This window comes from Catharus ustulatus, chromosome 1 (genome assembly GCF_009819885.2).
Source record: "Catharus ustulatus isolate bCatUst1 chromosome 1, bCatUst1.pri.v2, whole genome shotgun sequence".
Taxonomy (NCBI): Eukaryota; Metazoa; Chordata; class Aves; order Passeriformes; family Turdidae; genus Catharus; species Catharus ustulatus.
The window spans coordinates 3,606,687-3,622,161 of NC_046221.1; the positions used below are offsets into that span (position 1 = coordinate 3,606,687).

General features: G+C 41.8%; 1 protein-coding gene across 1 annotated transcript in view; it reads right to left on the reverse strand.

Moving 5' to 3' along the window:
- Positions 1-6,777, reverse strand: part of MINDY4 (MINDY lysine 48 deubiquitinase 4) — a 70,539-nt gene extending 63,762 nt beyond the window's left edge. The window contains exons 1-5 of the mRNA XM_033066683.2: positions 6,467-6,777; positions 4,405-4,524; positions 3,106-3,308; positions 1,631-1,889; positions 270-682 (exon numbers count right to left, since the gene is read on the reverse strand). Coding sequence (XP_032922574.1) covers positions 270-682; positions 1,631-1,889; positions 3,106-3,308; positions 4,405-4,524; positions 6,467-6,529 — 1,058 coding nt within the window. The 5' untranslated portion in view covers positions 6,530-6,777. The remainder of the gene's footprint in view (positions 1-269; positions 683-1,630; positions 1,890-3,105; positions 3,309-4,404; positions 4,525-6,466) is intronic.
- Between the last annotated feature and the right edge of the window lie 8,698 nt (positions 6,778-15,475).

A 15,475-nucleotide genomic window follows, 5' to 3' on the forward strand; every position in this document is an offset into this window, starting at 1 on the left:
GAAACAAAACAGCAATAATAATTTTAAGAAATCTGGCCACAGTTTTACAGTATAAATAAAAAAAAGTGCCATGCCTCCCACTCTTATATTTTACCCAGAAAACAAAACAAAACAAAAAAAAACATCAATTAAGAACAAGAGAGAGAAAAGATAAAACAGGTATTTGGAGCTGTCAGAGGGACATACCTCTAAAACTTTTATATCATGAAACAGTGCAGAACAATAATAAAAACTCTGTTTTAGCATAATATTCCCAGAAATACTCTCACCTGTGGCCTGACAACCGACTCTCAGCTTTCTTGAGGGATCTTTCCTTCTTTTCTCTGCCAGCCCCTGAGTGTCTGTGAAGGACACTCACTTTAAGGCTTTTTTCACTGCTCTCAGAGCTTGGAAGAGATTTCCTTTCCTCTGCCTTGGCCCTCTCTCTCTCAGCCAGCAGCTTGGAGAAAAAGTCATCAGGATCTTTGGGGCTGCTCCTGGGTTTGTCAGAGGCAGAGCTGGGGTGGGAGCTGAGCAGAGTCCTTGATGCCAATTCCACATTGCAGTTTGGTGGAGAGGCTTTGTTCTCCTGCACATCAGGGCTGGGGACACTCAGCTCATGCTCCTCCTGCTCCTCACCCCTGGGCTGGGCTGGGCTGCTGATGCTGGTGGATCTTTTGGAGAGTCTCCTTTTTTGGGGATCCTGGAAATAAATGCCATGAAAGCCACAGATTACAACTTTACCATCTTTAAATAAACACAAAAAGCAGGGGAAAGCTCTAGCACTGATTTCTGAGCTAACATGAATTTATTTTTAGGAATCAGCTTATAGAGTAAATCATATTTTTTTAAAAAATCAGTAATAAAATAAGACAAACACTTTCACTTAAAATTTGACCAGTATTAAAGATGTTACCTACCATTAAAACATGTTTTCCAAATTACCTCCCAAGAGCTTAATTTTGGGATTGTATCCAGCTCAGGAAATCAAGACTTATAAGATATTTTACTGTTATCTACCACTACAGGTATCTAGTCTTTACTTCTGAATCAGAAATACTGATAAATACCTAACTAATTCATTGAATTTCCATGTGTTCTTCAGTACTACCTAAATGTCATAGTTAAATATTTTATTTTCTCATTATCACAAGCTTAATTTTACACTGGAAAAGTCCCTGTCATTATATAAAAGAAGCATGAAGAAAAAAACAGGCAAGAAATTTTAAACTCTGCTTTGAAAGCACTTCATGATGGAATATGGTCTGATTTGATCAATTTAGAAACATTTTGAACTGAAAGGAATTTTCTACTGATTAAATGTGTAAAACAGATACTGTGAAGGTAACAAAGCAATTTGCATAGGAAAATGGAAAACCAAATCTGCCAAGAGGTTTCAAGAATGAGAAAGATTTCCAAAGGAATTCAGTGACCTGAGATCACATGCAGGGGGTAGCTGCCTGCAGTGGTTACATCTGAAATTCTGAATGAAGAACAATTTCCCTCACTCACCACTTCTTTTCAGCCTGCAGATTTAATAGATTAACAGGCAGAAGCCATTTGAACATTACATGCAAGTGATTTTTATCCCAGCAGGCTGGCTATAAAACCCAAGGGCAAGCCAAATATTCTGTAAAGTGTTGGGAATCACCTCTGGTGGACTGGCCACTGGTCCAGCCATCATTCCTCTGGCAATGAGTCCAGCCCTGGGCCTTGGCTTCTCCTTCCCTGTGGGCTTCAGCTCCTCAGAAATCAGAGCTGCTTTTAAATCCTCTCGACTGTCTTTTAACTTCTTGTCCCAAGCACAGGGTAAGTCACTGCTGTGGGCTGTCCCTGGGTGGCATTTTTCACCTCTGTGCTGATGTTTTCTGGCTGGAGGGATTTTATCCAGTGGATTCTCAGCATCACACCTAGAGGGGGAAAAAGAGGAAAAGCTTGAAACAGCAAAGTAATGCACAAGTAAATTAATAAAACCAGCTAATTATAGCACTGCTGTCAAATTAAGTTACATTTTATCTCAATGATAATCAAATGTAGTCACTTTTCACCTGAACATCTGGATGCAGGACTTCAGGACATTATTTCAATACCATTATTATGTGTCACAATTGGTTACAATAGGGGTAAAACAATTCCATGCTCACTTATTTGATGTAAAAAGGGTTCAACCTGAAGGAGGGGGAATTTACATTAAATATTGGGAAGAAATTCTCTCCTGTGAGGGTGGGCAGGCCCTGGCACAGGGTGCCCAGAGAAGCTGTGGCTGTCCCTGGATCCCTGGAAGTGTCCCTGGATGGGGCTTGGAGCAGCCTGGGATGGAGGAAGGGGATGGAATGAGCTGATCTTTAAGGTCCCTTCTAACATGAACACTGCTGGGCACTGCTGTGCCCTCCCAGAGCAGTGCTGGGGACTCCTCTGGGGAAGAGATCCATGAAAGGGAAAGAAAAAAGGCTTAAAAAAAAAAAAGAGGAAGAAAAAAGAAAAAAAGCCTTTGCACTGCCTCTTTTTCAAGTGTTGCTTCTGAGCTCAACTTAAAACATCTTGGCTTTCTTCCCCTCTAAGAAATTACTTCATGAGGTTTTTTTCCATGCACTGATGCTCAGACTTGGCTGCTTTGAGCACGTTGCATTTAGGATGAAGAACAAAAGCTGATTAATTCCCTGAGGGGGAGGCTGGAAAGCTGAATTACACTTCTGTGCCCATTTTAAAAGCTATCTATGGAAGTACAGGGCTGATAATCCTCTTTGAGGTACCAATAAATGAAAAACTTGGTTACATGCTATTTTCAGGTATTCTGCAAAGTCTGAACCTACAATATTCATAACAACACTGAATTTAAGACAGCAAAACTGGTTTTGCCTATCTCCTATTTCAATCTGCTTCAGTGACTCAAAGATGCAATTGAGGTTATCAGGCTTCATAATTGGCAGGGAACATAAAAGATCATTTTTGAAGGCTTGCACAGGAGATATTAATAATCTGCAAAGTTAAGCTTTGTGTTATGAGGATGAATAATAAAACAAAGTCAAGCTCGAGATGTAAATGATAAAATATTCAACACTCTTTCCCTTCATTGAGAAAAAATAAGTGAATACACAAGGCAAGGAGAAAGAAATTAGACTGTACCTGGAGGCCTGAGTTTTGCTTTCGTCCAGAGCACTGGCATTGCCATGATCCTCATCCTGGAGGTCAGGGGGGTGGGATGCTGAGCTCTTGCTCTGAGCAGCAGAAACAGCAGAGCTGGAACCAGAGCTCCTGGAAGTGCCACGGCGCTCCAGGAAGTAATTAGTGATAATTTCCAGCAGGGTTTTCAGTGGGTTCTCCTTTGCCTGGCCAAAAAGAGAAATAGAGTTCTTGGTGACTACTGAAATGGTGTGTTAGTCTGGCTGCAGGGCATTATTTTTACTCTGTACAGAACACTTTAACTTGTTTCCTAGAGCTACCTGTGGGTGTATCCCAGGTGTGACTGTACAAACAATCCACAAACTGAAACATGGCAGCTAGAGAATGCTAGGTGATGCTGTGTTAAGTGAAGGAAGCACAACAAAAAAAAAAAGCAATGGTGATTTCTGACTCTCATTTTAGCTAAATATTCCAAAGTGTGGAGACTGTGCTAGAATGCACCTTTTCTGCACTGGGAGAGGGTTCTTTGAATGGTGTTTATAGACTTATATGAAATACCAGAAGCATTGTGGTGCCTCGAGTTATGAGTGAACTTTTTTGTAACAGTGGTGGTGTTTGCATCACTTAATTAGTGCTTTGTCTGGGGTCTCTTCACTCAGAGACAGGATTAACAAATACACAAAGGAAATAGATGTTCTTGTGTTTGGGCTTGGTTGTTTATTAAATCTTATCTAAAGTTAAGAAAGTTCAGCAATACTTCTAGTTACCAGCTAAAAGTGCAAAATGGAGATGAACCAAACTGGTTACAAGATCTCTTAAAGCTGAACAGTCCAACAGAGAATTAAACCTCTATTATTTATACTTTTGACCCAATAAACAAACTCCTGTGACCCTCAGTGCAGCACTGACTGTTCAATCAGAAATTACTGCCTGAAATCATGGAGAAGAAAGATGAACACCCAAAGAGACACCATCCAAAATCCTCCATCTTGTTCCATACCTATCACTATATTATAAAACCTTCAAATTCCAAACCCTTCACCATGTGAACTCACACATTTCTATTTAACTACACACCTGTTATTTTAACTCCATACCCAAATTTGGAGCCTTCTCCAATGCCTCAGATCACAGCAGTGTTCTCCAGGGGGTCAGAAAGCACAGAAAGCTCAAAACTCCCAGGTTTGTGGGTCCCACACTTTTTATATTGCATTTCCAAGGATAATAAAAACTAGAAGTATAATTTTCATTTGTAAATGGGAATGGGGTGCAAGGACACTTGCACATTGTGCCTTCCCTCACCTTGTTGTGTCTGTACAGGGAGTGCAGGTGCAGCACATTGCGGAGCTCGTTCCTGTTATTGATGCTGAGCGCAGAGCGCGGCAGCTCCTCGTCCATGGTGCTGATGGTTTTCTTCAAGCCCTGAGAAGGAAAAGTGTCAGACCCCAAAGGTTTTACTCTAAGTTTTGTTGGGTGTGGCAAGGAACTTGTGGATGGCAGGTAACTCTCAGAACCTCAATCCTGAATTACAGCACCCCATGGATATGAAACAATCCAAGTGGATATGTGAGAGGGAAATTACTGAACACAGAAAAACAAAAAACCTCCATGCAGGTGACTTCAGCTGCTAAACAGCCTCCTGTGACTGATGGTCTGTATGAAGGGGCTGAGCTGAAGTTATTCCAGGCAGCCTCAGGCTGGAAATCAGTCAGGTGTCCATGGCATCAGCTGGTTTGGGGTCCTCAAACTTTGACTTTTCAGTCTGTGGCCAGCACCCATAGGTACCTGAGAGATAAAATCTATGGGAATCTCCCTTTCTGGGGGAGAGACTGATTTATTGTGAGCTGGATCCCAAAATAATTCAAGTGGTACAACACAAGGCTGCTGTTTTGAGAGAGAAAGCCCTGATTCCTTCTGTGGAGGGTTATTGTCACAACAAAGCATTTCTTTTTATGCTGACAGTGTCTGGCTCAGATTTATGAAATTAAGGGCAAGCTGTGGTAAATAAAGGATCATTATCTCTGTAGGCTCTGATGTCTATGAAAGATCTGGGGGAAGCAGAAGCACAAAGGATTATCAGTGCCCCTTGTTTTGAAAATGTGAATTTGGAGATGGGATGCAAAACATGAGACTGAGGTTTGTGCAACACTCAGTGAGACAGTGGCTGTTTAATTTCTGATATAAGACAATTAATTCCTGACACAAAGGGTGAGACATCAGCAGTATTTCCTAAGGACTGAACAATAAAATACATAATAAATACAAAGTACTAGGTGCTGCTACATGGAAATGTGAAGGTGATTTCCAGTCTGCTCAATCCCTGTGTAGCCTAAAATTCACTTTATAGTAATAAATTTGTGTCAGGTACAATAGCATCTTTCCTCCCTTTATCTCAATTCCTTTTTCCCCCAGCTAAAAAAGGACTTTCTGCTGAGTTATTACCGAAAACTGGGGGAGGAGAAGGGGGAAAGGAAGGACGGGAAATGCATGTTACCACTTTCTCTAAAGCTGTTACCTTTTGCCTTAATTAAAAAAAAAATATATATATATTTTAGGCTTTGTGTGCCTCTTGCCAACAGGAGTACAACAGCAAAACAGGCAATTAATGAAGAAAAAAAATTAAAATAAAAAAAATAATAAAGAGCAAACCTGCAAACAGCAAGAAAAACCGAAGTGAAAGTGCGTTTCTGGATCGAATTCCCAGTCTCGCAGGCGTGTGTGGGTAAGGATGGGAGCAGGAGGAAGCAGCAGGGAATTAAAGGGCACTGTGGGAGATGTAGTGCAGCCAGAGCCTCGCACCCTTCCCCTCCTGATTTCAGGCTGGGTAACTCCTGATTTCAGGCTGGATAAACCCCCAGCATCGCTCCATGAGCTCAGTGCCCTTCTCTTAAACCCCCAGCATTCCTCCGTGCCCCAGCCCTTCCCTTAAACCTCCAGCATCTCTTTATGCCCCCAGCATCCCTGCATGCCCTTAGCATCCCTGCATGCCCTAGCCCTTCCCTTTCAAACCTCCAGCATCCCTCCATGCCTGCAGCATAGTTCCATGTCCCCAGCCCTTCCCTTAAACCTCCAGCATCTCTTTATGCCTCCAGCATCCCTGTATGCCCCCAGCCCTTCCCTTAAACCTCCAGCATCCCTGCATGCCCCCAGCATCCCTCCGTGCCTCCAGCATCCCTCCGTGCCCCCAGCCCTTCCCTTAAACCTCCAGCATCCCTCCGTGCCCCAGCCCTTCCCTTTCAAACCTCTAGCATCCCTCCGTGCCCCCAGCCCTTCCCCTAAACCCCCCACACCCCTCCGTGCCCCCAGCCCGGCTCCGTCCCTCCCTGCTCTCCCCTTCCCCAGTGTCCCCTCACTCCAGGCTCACCTTCCTGCTGAGGAACTCTCTGACCAGGGACGCGGCCACCTCCTGCACGAAGGCCGTGTCCATGGCCGGGCCCCCGGGCGAGGCTCTGGGCTCCGGGGGGGCTCAGCCCGGGCCAGCCCCGCGGCATCGCCTCAGCACCGGCACCGGGACACCGGGGGCTCCGGGGGCTCCAAGGGCTCCGAGCCACAGGCACAGGGGACACCGGGGACACCGAGCCCGAGCCACAGGCACCCGGGGCACAGGGGACACCGAGGGCTCCGAGGGCTCCGAGCCCGCTGGGACCCGGCCCTGGGGACCGCGGAGACCGACACGGGCCCGCCCAGCGAGGGAGGGACGGAGGGAGGAGGGAAGGAAGGAAGGAGCAAACGGGAAGGGAAAAAAAGAAAAATAAATAAATAAATAACCTTTTCTCTCTCTCTCTCTTTTTTTTTTTTTTTTTTTTTTTTTTTTTTGTAAGTGCACGACATATCATCGTCTTTTCGCACCTGTTGGGTTAAATGCTGTATGTATAATGTTCAAATAGCTTTTCTGTATGAATATAGGTTCTTTTGTTTTCTTTTAATAGCAAAAGTTAGACAGAAGTTTTTTAGAGGTAGTCTGCTTAAACTACCCGCCTAGTTGAGATAACAGCCCGTGAGCGTGTGATGGGGCCCTGCAGCTGACACAATTATCAACACCGGTTGTAAAAGGCTAGGACTATTACTTAAATTAAAAGATGATAAGAAGAGGATTAAAACTACAAGCAGGACAGTGAAACGTGTTTTTCACATATGAAATTACCTAATATAGTATTCTATAATGTATATTAGCATAATAGAATATGAGAATAGAATATTAATATATATTGTAATATATATATTGTAATATTGTAATATATGTCTATTGATATAATGTCTTTTACTATCATTTCATATCAATCATATATAATGTCATATCATGTAATGTTGTATAAAATAACATGATACTAGATTAGATTAATAGACATATTAGTAGACATTATATAATACAATATATATAATGTTATATTCTAATGTGTAATCTAATGTAATAAATATGATATCATATAATCTCATTTTTCAGACTTTCCAAGTCTGGTATTCCCCTGTTCTCACAGAATGATGCATTTGATTTTCCATCCAAACCCCTCTGTTAAACATCTATCAGTCAGTTTATCATTTATCAGTCATTTATCAGTTTGAGGGATTTAGTGATTGCTGCTCCGACATCTGTCAGGTACAGGCTGGAGGTACAGGCTGGGGCTCTCAGTGTCCCTGCCCTGGCTTGTGTGTCCTTTGCCCTTCAGACACCCTAAATCATTCCAGGTGTTTTGTTCAGCTCAGTTACTTCTCTCCTAGGTTTTGGATTACAGTAGGTGTTCCCAGCATCGTTTCATTTGTCTCAGCTCTGCAAGCTGCATCCCTGCCCCAGGAAATCCCTCCTGGATACCAGGTTGTGCAGATTCTCATCCCAACAGGGTCTTTAGCCAGGTTCAGCTGAGTCTGAGGAGTTCTGTTCTCTGCAGAGCTGCTGTGATGGACTGCAGGCTGTGTGTTGACCTGCACAACTTTTTGGGGCTGAGATTCCCATTCTCTGGGATTCCCTTTCCCCAAAGCCTTCAGAATGGTTTTTGGTTGCATTGAGTAGCAGCATCTGAGGGGTGATGCTCTTGAGGCACAGGGGTGCCTGCCCCCCTCATCCCTGTGCTTCTAAGATTTGATTATTCTCCTTTATGTCAGTGACAGCCCCCTCCAGTGCAGCAACAATTTGGCAGCACGATGCTCTGTAATCCACAAACAAGAAACCAGCTTGCAATGGTTTCACTGAGAAAAAAAAAAATCACTTGATTCTTAACCCATCAGCTGCATCCCACCTGCTCCAGTTTCCCAGCTGCTGCAGAGGGATATGTAATTATATAATATTTATTAAACCCATGTTGTTCTATTGTATACATTGATCTTATCCAAGCATGGATTCTTGTAATTTCCATCAGGTCCCCAAAATACCCTTTCTCATGATTCTTGTTACAATTACATAATTTCTCATGATTCTTGTTACAATTAAACAATAATATATTCAATTTACCAAACAACTATTACATTTAACAATCATGTTATTTATCACATGATGATTACACAGGTGCAGTTTCACATGATCTAATAAAGACAGGCCTGCCAGACTCAATCTTTCTTTCCACCTCCTGAATCTGTTGTATACAACTCCCATGATTTTAGACACATTTCTAACCCTGTGCTATCAGAAAGACTCCTAAAAGTTTTCTTTGAGCATTGTGGTATCTGTAAATACCATTATTTTCCAGAGTGGGTAACATTTAATGAGTATAATAGCTCTGGCTTTTAAGAGGCACCTGTAGTTGGCTGACAACTTTTTGCTGGAGAATCAGGACTACAATAAAACCTGATACTATTGCAAAGTAATTAGAACTGAACTAATTATGTGTAGCTTGTATAATTGTACACAGCTAGGTGTGTGCTTGCAGTTTGTCGACTCCTTTGTTCTCTGCTCTGTGCTTTGGAGAACATAATTGCACTCAAGCTGGATGTTTTATACTCTTTATTTGTTTAGTTAATGTCCCTGTGGTTTTTTGTGGAAATGCAGAACATTTCATTGTATGTAACAGCAGAAAGTGAAATGTATTAAAAGAAATTGAAATGTGAAATCCAGCGACTTTTTGTGAACAAAAGGCATTTTTGTCAATAGTGGGGTTGAAAAGCTGCTGATTTGCACAGGAAAAGAGCTGGCTGGTATTTGTGGTGATGAACAAGAAAGTTGGTTGAGCACTTTGCTGCCAAAAAATATTTTTACAGAGGTTTTCTGGATGGCTTGGTAGCACCTTGACTGATTGGACCAGAATTTGTGGTGAACCAGATTCTTTGCTGCTTTAAAAAATATAAAATTACCGTGTGCAGCTATAGCTTCACCCTACAATTTATTTTTCCTTCCTTTGTGTCATCTCATATAAGGATTGATCTTTGCATATCTGCATTTTATAGATATAATTTTCTCTCCTCTGTGATTCATGCTCTTTATTCACATGAATAATTTTCTCCTTGTTCATTATTATTTAATGCAACAGCACTTGAAATGCTCCATTTTAAGCCTCAAATTAACCTCGGGTGTGAGACATAGATTGACAACATTGTACTAGAGAAGAATCTTTTAAATAATTGACAGAATCTTTTAAATTGGTGCTTAAGCTCTCGAAGGCTGTGATACCCCCTTCAATTTATAGAATTTGGATTTGAGCAAAATTATGCATTTAGCTTGAACTTGGCTCATTTGTGCAGGTATTGATTAGAAAAAAATCCATTGTAGTTTGCAGCTGTACATTTTATTTAAAAATGTACAGTAGTTTGTGCTGGCTGTGAACAGGAATACAGGAAATTGCTGCTGATACACTGAAAAAAAATAATTAAAAGAGAGAATGTGTTTTTGGGGTGAGTGAACTGCCCTTGCCAGCAGCTTTGCAGCTTCACATGGCAGAGAATAAGAATCAGTTCTGAGGGGTTATTGACAGCTTTGGTTTGGTCCAGTATTTCTTGAATCACTCCCAAGTATGTCAGAGATGTGAAAATCTCCCCAGGCTCTGTGTCACAAGAGCCCAGTAAAGAAATTCTGAGTAATTTTGCTCCATTTTCTCCATCAAGAGTTCCTGGTGGTTCCTTAGCTGGCCTCCCACTTTAATGCTTTTCCAGAAATTCTTACCATGAAGTGCCCACTGTAAGGTGCTGTTCAAATTAATTTCCATCCTTTTAATTTCTTGTTTAGCTTTGGCCTGCTATGTTTTATGCTTTTCTGCTCTCTACATGTGTGCAAGCTTTCCACTTCTTTAAATTCTGACCTTTTCCTTCCTAAATTCCCTGTTGAGGCAAGCAGAAATTAATTGGATTTTTTTTCTTCTTTTTTTCCCTTTGGTCTGTGTTTTACCTGGCCTTCCAACCCAGGATTCTGTGTAGTCTTTAGTGTGTTTGTAGATGTGACAGTTCCTGCTTTTGGAGCTGCTCTTTTCATCATTTTCTTGTCTAATAGCCTCGTTTCTACATTGTTCCATTTCTTCACATTTTTTTTTTTATCTTGTGCTTTTATCACTCATCAGCTCTTTTTTGCAGCAACCCAATTTTGTTGTGAGCACCACTAGAAAACAACTTTTCCAGTGATTCCACTTGAACTGTTTTCCAAGCACCACTCGAGTCTAAATCCAAAGCAGCATCTTCTCTGTGGATTCCTGTATAGATTCTTTGAGAAGTTTTGGGTTTGCATCTTATCCTGAAGAATTGGGTACAGGTGATTTAACTGCTCTGAGTCCAAAATTTGCACTTTCTGTGCTCAGCATTCCTGATCACAGTCATTGCCCTGGTGGGGACCCAGTTCCAGTGCTAAACTGGAATTAGATTATGGCATTCCTTGCCTCCAGGTTCTTCTCTTTTCCTAGAACATCTCCATGCTGTTACACTGCAAGCATATATAATTCTCACAATTATATAATTCTCACAATTTTCCTGTTTAAAGCCACTGCAGCCCCAGTCCTAGGAGCCTGCTCTGGCATCTCCCTCCAGGGAATCTGTCATTTAAAATGAAGATTTTCCAAGTGTCATCTTGTTACCTGTGTTTATAAGACCTACCTTCATTTAAGTGTTGGAAATTGAAGGTAGAAATGACTGGAGGAGTAAAGCAATAATGGCAAGATATTTCATAAAGCTTTTCAAGGATGAGATGTTAAGCTGGTGCTTGAAAGCTGTTACACTGTTTTCCTGCTCAGGAGTGCTGCTGTAAATCAGTTCTACAAAAATTAGCCTGTCACAATGAGACGTGAAGAATGCACTCTTATGGGGAAAAAAAATACTAAAATACCTCCCACTCTCTGAACATTTCATTATCAAGGTAACTTTCTGCTGCTGTGCTGACTGAAACCAGCAGTCCACATGTGGACCCAATTTATCTTGCTGTGTCAGTGTTGAATTGTAGAGCAACAGAATGGGTTGGGTTGGGTTGGGTTGGGTTGGGTTGAGTTGGGTTGGGTTGGGTTGGGAGGGACCTTGAAGCTCATCCAGTTCCACCCCTGCCATGGCAGGGACATTTTCCACTATTCCAGGCTGCTCCAAGCCCTGTCCAGCCTGGCCTTGGACACCTCCAGGGATCCAGGGGCAGCCACAGCTAAGCAGGAGCCCCTGAAGCCTCATTGTCTGGAGTGGCTGGATCTCCATTGTCCTACTTTTCAGGTGCTCCCTGCTGACTGCAATCCCTCTCCAGACACTGAGCATCTTCTGCTGGATGTGAGGAATGGGATGGATTGAGGTTCCCCTCTCCCAGCAACTTTAAAGCCATTATTATTATTATTATTATTATTATTATTATTATTATTATTATTATTACCCCTGTTATTTTAGACCCTATTAAAAGAAATCAAAATACCTCTTTTGGTAACTGTCATGTTGGTTGGGATTCCTCCAGTGTGGTTTGGTTAATATTTCCATAAGAACTGTTTAGATGCTAGATTAAAAAGCTGATCCATTCTGTAAAAAAGAAAAGGCATGGCACCAGGATTTTTTTTCCCTCCCCATCAGTTTAAGGAGGATTGGGAACAAAGAACAGGCCTTCAAAAACCCTTCATTTTTACACTCCCTGGTAGCCTTGGCTGCTTTTCTGTGCACTTCTGAGTATTTCAGAATAACAAACAACAAACAAGTAATCACAGAACTGCCAGACCCGGTTTGAAATACAGCACCATCCTTTGTGTAACTCATAAACTGTGAGCTGTGGCATTGTATCAATCTGGAGCTTCATCCATCTTTCTGTCTTGTTCTTCTGGTGAAGGAGGACTGGTTTAATGGGCATCTCAGCTTTCTATTACAGAAAAGTTAGGAAACACAGGTAAAAATTAAATTTTTAGAAGAAATGAAAGCCAGCAATATGTACTTGCCCACCACTGAGTTTTATAATTGCATCCAAGGCCTTGAGAGCTGTGTAATTTATAGTATTATTGTAATATTTAAAGTAGGAATATGATGGATGCCTTGCTCTTTCTGAGCCCTGTTGTTAAGGAGCTGCTGGAATTCTGAATCACTGTGTGTAATAACATGTGTGTCTTTTGGGTACAAGGCTGTTTTTGGTTTCCTAATATCAGGTTGTCATATCCCTGTGAACATTGCATTTTAAATAGTTAAAAGCCAATCTAGTCAAAATCTCTGGGACTATTTGCTAATGCAAGGTGCAGGAGGCAGAGACCAATTTCTCACCTTAATGCTTGGAAAATAGTTCTGAACAAATGTTGGCCATTATCCTGTTGGGAATATGGAATCCATGCAGCTGCCCAGTGGGGCTGTGCTTGGAGCATTCCCACAGCACCTGCTAACAGCAGGATTTGCTGCTCTTTGTGCCCTTCCATGGTAGCTGACAGCCTCTTTTTCTTGTATTCTCCCCATTTTTACTCCATCCTGTCTTATGGGTGACTGTCCTGATGTCTGCTGAGGTTCTCACAGGAATCCAACCATCCCTCAGTGCTATTTCTCCCCTTTTCCACAGTTCTTTTTATTCAGCAGTTTCTAATGTTGTTTTTCATGCTCTGTTCATCTGTCTGAACCTCATCCCAGTGCCTCAACTTCTTGCAGACCTCAACAGAAGCACTCTGAGTTTGTGACTCAAATAATTTTCTACAACATTCTGCCCCTCAAAGATCCCCAGAAACTTTGTGGGAAGATTTCACTGCTCCTGAGTTATCTCCAGTACCAGCCAACGTGGCTGGGTGGAAAACCAAGAGTGTGTTTTGGCATTTAAATAGGAGCTGGCACTGGTGTCAGGAAAATAATTAACTCCAATCCAGCAGTGAATAATAACATCTTTTGGCACATAAACTGAGAAATAAACAAAATGCAGAATAAATTAGAGGGACAGAACACACAGGGCTGTCAATTCAGATTTCAAACCTCCTTGTTCTCTTTTAAGATTTTTTCCCTCAAGATACAAGATATTGTTAAAACAAGAGTGTGAATCAGACGAGTAGAGGAGATGTTTTCTTTTTTCTCTGCAGATCATTGCCAGCAGAATAAGATGTTTCCTTGTCCCCATTATGCTTTTGCTGGCTTTGATGGGATCTGTCAGGCCCCCATTCTGGACTAGCTTTGCTCTTATATCTCCTCTGAAAGCCTTTAAACCTTTATCCTTGAGCATCACTTCTTACAGTGTCCAGTTGTTCTGAGATAGAAATAAGAGATTTTGATCTGAGATTTTGATCCCTTTCCTTTTTTTTTCCTTTCTTTTTTTTTCTTTTTGCCTTTCAGAAGGGTTTTTAAGAAGGACTTAAGATGGAGCAACCACCTGCCTTAGTTGCAGGTCATGAATGAATTAAGACTTCCTTATAAATCCCACATGAAATGCTTCAGATTTTTAGCTGTTGCTTTTCTTCCCCTTCCTTTCTTCTCTCTTGTGCCTTAAGCTATTGAATAAAATACTCATTAACAATTTGCTAAGGATTGTCCATGGTAAATGCTGCTGCCCTTAGAGCCTGCAAAATAAACTGTAATTTATTGATTTGATATTGATTAATTGACACCAAAATGTGCATCAAAACACTGTTGAGAATGAGCCAAAGGTCTCTACTTCCCAAAGTTTTACCCTCAAATTTCTGAGTCCATCTCAAGCTTTCCCTCCTGCTGTGGGTTTTGAATTCAGGTATGAATTCTCATCACCTTATGCCAAGTTGTTGCTGTTCTGTTTGGTTTATACACAGTAACGCTGAGGCATTGGCACACTGAGTGTTTTTCTCCCTGATGCCATCCTACTGTCCCTTTCCTAAAGGAAAGTACAAATTTCCTTCATCTTGGGAGCAGTTTTGTCTCAGGTAAATGCCAATATTCCCCCCCCATATCTGCAGGGTGGCTGTTCAGAGCTCTGCATGCTGCAAGACAATCTTTTCTTCCCATAAAATGTCCAATCACTTTCTGACTGTTAAAGAATTCACGTGCTGTGGGCAATGTACCCAATGCCTTTTTTTTTTTTTTTTCTCTCAGCAATGAGCAAACTGCAGAAGATTTTACATCTGTTCTTGAAAAGCTTTTCTGACTGTAGTTTTCAAAGGCTCTTTTTGTAGTTTCCACACTTCCTTGTTTTTCTTTTTTCTCACAATTTGCAGCCCAGTGCACACTTCTGTTGGAATTGAAGTGTTTGCTGCTCCTGGAACTTTCTGTCCTCTTCCTGAAGAGGGTCACTTTGCCAATTTATAGGGGACAGGCTGTGTGAAAAACATGGGTCTATTTTTTAATTTTTTTTTTTTTTTTCTCTAGGCTGGAGTGCATGATGATGTAATCACAGAATGGATTGAGTTGTTGGGTTGGGTTGGGTTGGGTTGGGTTGAGTTGAGTTGAGTTGAGTTGGGTTGAGTTAGGTTGAGTTGGGTTGGGTTGAGTTGAGTTGGGTTGGGTTGGGTTGAGTTAGGTTGGGTTGGGTTGAGTTGGGTTGAGTTAGATTGGGTTGTGTTGGGCTGGGTTGAGTTGGGTTTGGTTGGGTTGGGTTGGGTTAGGTTGAGTTAGGTTGGGTTGGGTTGAATTGAGTTGAGTTGGGTTGAGTTGGGTTGAGTTAGGTTGGGTTGGCTTGGGTTGGCTTGGGTTGGCTTGAAAGAAACTTTAAAACTCATCCCATCCCACCCCCCTGCATGGCAGGACACCTTCCACTACTCCAAGACCTGTCCAACCTGGCCTTGGACACTTCCAGGGATCCAGGGGCATCCACAGCTTCTCTGGGCACCCTGTGCCAGGTTCCCACCCTGACAGGGAACAATTTCTCCTGATATCCAATCTAACCCTGCCCTCCTTCAGCTTAAAGTGATCCCCCTTTTTTAGTCCTTACATGCCCTGGCATTGACCTGTCTATGTAAAATATGCTATTCTATTGGGAATTAAAATTTAAAAGGTACAAAGAGGAAGTAAAATTAGAAAGACAGCTGCATGTAGGCTGTATTTATGTAAATGGACTCATTTCTAAAATCCAGGTCATGAA